Source organism: Fulmarus glacialis, unplaced genomic scaffold (assembly GCF_000690835.1).
Source record: "Fulmarus glacialis isolate BGI_N327 unplaced genomic scaffold, ASM69083v1 scaffold34874, whole genome shotgun sequence".
Lineage (NCBI taxonomy): Eukaryota > Metazoa > Chordata > Aves > Procellariiformes > Procellariidae > Fulmarus > Fulmarus glacialis.
In genome coordinates this window covers 1,812-7,640 of record NW_009210491.1, presented here as the reverse complement: position 1 = coordinate 7,640, position 5,829 = coordinate 1,812, and the positions used below count along the sequence as shown (strand labels likewise).

Sequence of the window (5,829 nt, the reverse complement as noted above, 5' to 3'; positions counted from 1 at the left end):
TCCCCGAAGGCTCCCTCCCCCGGCTTTTAAAATTGGGGAAGCTCTTGCGCGGCCCGAGCTTGGGTGGTTCGCTGCAAGGCTTTGCTGTGCATGAGGACTCTGCAAGGACTGTGCCTGTCCCCGGGGTGACTTCCTCTTCTCAGCTCTTCCCGCTGTTGTCTGCTCTCCCTCTCTCCTTGACGTCCCCTTTCCGGAGGGCAGCGTCTATCTCCGGGCGCAGAGCCGTCCGGAAGCACCACCGGCTGCCAGCCCCGGCCAGCCTGGGGCCACACCAGGAGGAAGCAAACTGCATCCGCAGCAAGGCAGTGCTGGGAGTGGGAGTCCAATGAAGCTCACAACACCTCCCGCTCTGGCTGGTCATTCCCAAATAACTGGGGAGCTCCAGCTGGTCTCACGAAGGGTTGGCTGGTGCAGGAGGGCATGCAGCAAGGTCTGAACACCCCCTGGGAAGCAGCCGGGATGCAGAGCGTTCCCTGGCTCCTGTCGCTTATCTCCCAGACTCCTTTCCTCGTGGGGGTGACAGTGGTTGTGCTGATGCAGCCTGAGCAGGGACAGCGCTTTCCTAGCCTGCAGCCACTGATAGCGGCAGCAGGCCTCTGGCTGGCTTTGTGCTGACTCCTCTTGACCTGTCCTGCAGGCAGCGAGTGTAGCAGGCTGCAAAGTGGCTTCATTTTGATGGCTCTTCCTTCATGCCCCTAAAGCAGCCTTCAAGCCAGGGCTGCTGCCATCATCCTGTGCTGGGGGAGCAGCGGCTGCTGGTGCTGCATGTGCTAATGTTCTCCACTCAGCCCATTTGCATGGGAAATCCCCCAGTGTACTCATGGCGGGGAGTTACAGGTCACCAGCAGCCCTGCTGTGATCAGCTGTGTCCACACTGCAGCTGCTGGGTCTTTCCCTCCTGGCGGCCGCACCCGCGCGGAGGCAGCACCCGAGCTGTTGGTGTGATGATCTGCTCCGCTAACAACCGCCCTTCTCTGCTGAGGTCCGTACGGTCAGCTCCCACCCTGGGCGCAGGAACCGTCCCTGTGCTGGAGCTGGGCTGTGCAACAGAAGGCTTCATTTGCTTCTGCGTTGCACCCTTAGCACACTGGCTTTACACAGCTCTCCCTCCTACAATCCCCACCTAACCCTCATCCCCAGTGCTGTTTTCTCCCAATAACACACACACCAGCTGCTTGTTTAGATCGGAGTGTTATTTCTCTGTATGCCATCGTTAAATGCTTGTCTGGACAGGACCCTTGTCAGTAGGATGGGGGGAGCTGGGATGGCTTTCTGGGAATGGTGGGGCTGTGGGATGCTGAGCATTTCGGGGGAGTGAAGCAGGGAGTGTTAGCAGCAAAGCCTGAAGAGTTAATTTTGGGAACCTACAATACCCCTTTCCTTCTCCCTTGGCTGCCAGGAGAACCTGTAGAGGGAGAGGAGGGGAAAACCATCTCTCCCCTCCTGCAGGACAGCAGTCCAGGATGGGGTTTACTGAGCGCCAGCAGCTTTCCTTCCTCCGGGCTGGCAGGTCCGTATGGAGGAGGCTGGGAACAGGACAGAGCTGGCTGCTAGCTTCTTGCCTCCTGCTCTTTGGGACTGTCCTCCTGCAGGTCCTCCTCGTCCGACTGCACCACGGGGGTCTCGGCCCCCTCCTCGCTGGTGTCCAGGCTGTTCAGATCCGTGGAGACAGAGGACGTGGAGGAAATGCGTGACTTGCTCTCGGCTGCGTTGGGCACTTGCAGGGTGATTTCCTCTGGGCACTGGTCGGCATCTGCCCCTGGAGGACAGAGTGGTAAGAGAAGGAAGAAAAAGGCTTCTGGAGGTTTCTTCCTCCCTAAGCTTCATGGAGAGCCCCCCCAACACTTATTCTTTGGCAGGCTGCACTTCTCCAACCGCTCCCGGCTGCTCCCCACCTCATACCCCTGGCTTGGCTCTGGGCAATGCCACACATTCCTTCCCCGTTTTTGGCAGTGGAGCCTCTTCTGTCTCGCGTGAAACATGGCTTGGAGCCACGCTGTGTGAGGCCGTTGGCTACAGCAGGCAAGGAGACGTTTGGCTTGGCCTCGGTGAATCACCGCAGTGTGCGTGCGTGGGGAGGAAGGTGCTGGCACCCTGGGCTTTCCCTGCAGGACCCGAGCCCAGCTCCCTGGGGTCTGGCTGGGAGGTGGAGGGGTCCTGCAGCCTTCCCGCTCAGCGCAGTGAGTTCTGCAGCGTGGTGGGGACCTGGGAAATCGTGACAAGACACTGGCTGCTCCAGGGGGTCTTGAGGACAAGAGAATTTGCCCCACAGACTCTGGAAAGTGCCTGGGCTCTCTTGTCTTCTGCAGTGCATATATACAAGGGTCTGTACCTCTGGGCTGTGGAAGTGGATACTGGCATGGTCCCTCCAACCTCACAGATCCCAGCACCAAGTGTCTGTCTTTGTATGGGTGTGTGTGGATCTGCACGCAGGTGGCCAGGGCTGAGGAACAAGGCAGTGTGGGCTCTGGGGGCAGGAAGGGCTCCCAGCCTGGCCCGCAAAAGGCTTGGACTGCACATACCTGGCAGGGGTCCAGCAACACTGCTCTCCTCTGTCCCACAGCCCAGAAACACATCCACGGTGTCCTGGTCTGACAGGTCCATCATGTCCATCTGCTCCAGCATGTCCACGTTCACCTCCATGGAGGAAATGCTGCCTAAGGGGGCTGCAGAGACAGAGGCCAGCAGAAAGGTGAGTGCCAGGCAAAGGGCACCGTGAGCCCTGTGCAGGCAGAACCCCCGAGCAAGAACAGCCTTGCTGTGGGGAACTGAATTCCACTTGCTGGTAAGAGTCCCCGAGGAAAATCACATTTCCTCAAAACATCCCTCTGGAAGCCCCTGCTGCCTCACTGCAGTCCTTGTTCCTGCTCCAAACTGCTGTCTGGAGGAGCCTGTCTGAAGCCAGTGGCTATGCAGGGCGCCAGCCTGGGTACCCATGTGCAGTGACTTCAGTTAAGTGGTGTGAGTAATCCACAGCACACCCACACGCAGCGTGTGTGGTCCTGTCTCAGTGCAGGACATGCGTGTCCCCAGCTGCCTCTAGACTGGGGATGTCCCACTGATCTCTAATGCCCGTGTCATTGTGCCCTGAAACACTTCCAGCCCCGTGCCAGTGCCTGCAGTGCTTACGTCTCCGATGCTCTATCTGCAGGTGAGACATAGGGAAGAAGAAATCCACGTCATGCTGGAAAACCTCCTCAAAGAACTTCTGCCGGTCCCGTAGTTTCAGCTGCTGCTGCTGCATCTGCTCTGCATCCAGGCTCCGCTGCGCCTGCTCCATGTCGGCTGGGGAGAAAGGTGAGGAGGGTTGGACCAGGCAGGGCTGTCCGAGCCCTTCTGCCTGTCCCAGCTCAGGCGGTATGGCCGTGCTTTACCAGCGCGCATTGATTTAGTCATCGTGAATAGATGTTACACACCGTAATGGCAGCATCATCAGCACTTGCTGTGCTGGAGACTCAGATCTTGCTTCCGAGATGCATGGCAGCCAGGAGTGGGGAGCTCATATGCTATGTTCACAGCTGCTGAAGTGAGTTATCGAGCGGGGAAAGGGTGTTGTTATGAGATCAACCATGGTTTGCTCATGTTCAAGTTTCAGTTTCCTTGCTACAAAACAGAGGGTTGTGTGTGAACACTAACAAGCAGTGGAAACTCTCAGGGACAAGAACTGGCGTTAGTGCTCCAGGCTTTCTGGGCTGAGGGATGCATAAGGAATAAAAGGCATCAGCAACCCTGTCACCCCTGCACACGCGCACCCCTGTTGCCACTGTCGCTATAAATATAGCCGCGCCCTCGCTCGCAGGCTTCTCCATTCACATCCCCCGCTTGCACAGCCAGCTTGGCTTCTGCCTGCACAAACATTTTCATTCCTGTAATTCCTCTCGCAGTTCAACGCCGGTGCCTGTGTCCCCAGCTCACATGGGAGGGAGTAATGAGAGCCCTTGGGCTGTTGTTGAAAGGAGCTTGTTGCTGCATCCCTAGGCTGGTACCTCCCTTTTGGGTTGGGTACCCGCAACGGCAAGGACCCAAATGGCACAGAGGGGCCGTGACTCGTGGCCCCGGCTGTTCCCAGGCTGGTGTTTGACCTCAGCCATTCCAGATTTCCTCTCTGCTACTCTTGGCCCAGCCGGCACAAGGAAAATGTGATTACTGGAGCAGGCAGTGCAGTAACCAAGGAAACCAAACAAACATCCTCTGCTCCGCTTGAGCATGGCCCAAACCCGCCGCTCCTGCGGGCTAGGGATGAGGGAACAGAGCAAGCAGCATCCCCACCCTGTCTGGCAGGAGCGGGGGCGAGGACAGCAGCAGGGCTGGCTGTCAGCAATATAGAGCAGCATAGGACCCAAATGGGAGAGAGGCGGTGGGCCTGGTGAGATGTCCTAGAGATCAATGTCACATCTTCCTGAGAGCCCTTTCAGGGCTCCTCTGCACCCCATTTCTGGGGCATCCTTCAGCTTAAACCCCATTGTCTGCAGGTGCCTGCCCAAGGAGGCTTGGTTCTGCCTGCAGCACAGTGCAGGGATGCAGCGTGACTCAGGGCCAGTCACCACGCGCTTTCTGGAAGAGGCTCTGGTCCTCTTCCAGCTGCTGAGCACCTTCCTGCGATGCCCAGGGTGGTGATCCTGGCTGCCTGAAGGGGCCTTTGCCTTGGTATGTCTGACCTAAGCACTGGGCGCCTGCTCTGGTGCAGAGGCTCAGCGTGCTGTGCATCACTGCGGCTAACAGCTGCGGTGGCGGATGCACCGTGCTGGTGAAGGTTTCCTCACGACGCTGACTGGCGGCTGCAGCCCAGTGCTGCTGTGGTAAGGCAAAAACCTCCTGCCTCCCCTGTGCTATCTGCAAAAAAGAACGGAGCCAGGGACAAGGAGGGGGTGACTGGGGCACTGATTATGGAGCTGGCTGCCTTCAGCAGCTGGAGCCAGCCCTGTCCTGTCTGTCCCAGGCAGAGCTCTGCCCCCCAGACCAGCTGTGCCAAATCCATAGCAAACTGTCGCGGTTCACCACACCGAGGAGAGCCCATCAGGCTCCAGCTGTAGGGAAGCTGGGCTCGGGGCAGAGGCCATGCTGGTGCCCAGATTCAGGGTGACAGACCGACTCTCTGTGTGGCATCTTCCCAAAGGGACCCCAGTGTGGAGGTAAGGAGGAGGGTCTCTAAATCCTCCTGCAGTGCAAATACAAAATAAACTAAAATGCTGGCAGGCGCTACCCCGAGTGCCATGAGCGTGGCTGATCCGTGCCATTAATGTTCTCGCTGCCCATCTCTGCCCCGGCACATGACCGATACTTGAGGTAAGAGTGCTTGGGGAGAGTCAGGACGAGTGCTGGTGGCAGCATTCCTGTGGGCGCCGGGATTTCTCTTGCGGGAGAAATTAGCAGGACCTGTTTATGAACTTGTTTTCGAGCTCTCGCCAGGGAGTCAGGCACGAGCACTGAGATCCCATTATGTACAGAACGCCAGCAGCGGGAGACGTTTTTTTGCGAGCGGCGGGAGACGGCAGCTGGGCTGTGCTCGGCCCTGCCTGACCCATGACCGCGGTGAGAATCGGGGATGGAGCCTTCCCCCCCTCCGGGGGCTCTTCCGGGCCTGGGGGGAGCGAACAGCCCTGCTAGTGTAGCTGCTCCTCAGCAACCCTCGCTGGGGAAATAAAGGAGAGCGGCATTCCCTGCCGCGGCCCTTCCCCATGTGATGGCAGTCACACTCCCTGGCTGTCAGTCGTGGGGATTGTCTCATCCGGCTGGCATGTTCCCACCGCGGGACACGTTCGCACACACAATGCGGCCTCTGTGCACCATGGGGGATCTGTCGGTACCTGCTGGTGGCCTGGCTTTTAT

General features: G+C 58.6%; 1 protein-coding gene across 1 annotated transcript; it reads right to left on the bottom strand.

Moving 5' to 3' along the window:
* Positions 1 to 1,179: 1,179 nt before the first annotated feature.
* Positions 1,180 to 3,279, bottom strand: DBNDD2 (dysbindin (dystrobrevin binding protein 1) domain containing 2). The gene is made up of 3 exons (XM_009577189.1): positions 3,130 to 3,279; positions 2,523 to 2,666; positions 1,180 to 1,759 (listed from the first exon to the last, which is right to left on the bottom strand). Exons 1-3 carry the CDS (start codon positions 3,242 to 3,244, stop codon positions 1,551 to 1,553), a joined length of 468 nt encoding a protein of 155 aa, XP_009575484.1. The 5' UTR covers positions 3,245 to 3,279; the 3' UTR covers positions 1,180 to 1,550.
* Positions 3,280 to 5,829: the final 2,550 nt, after the last annotated feature.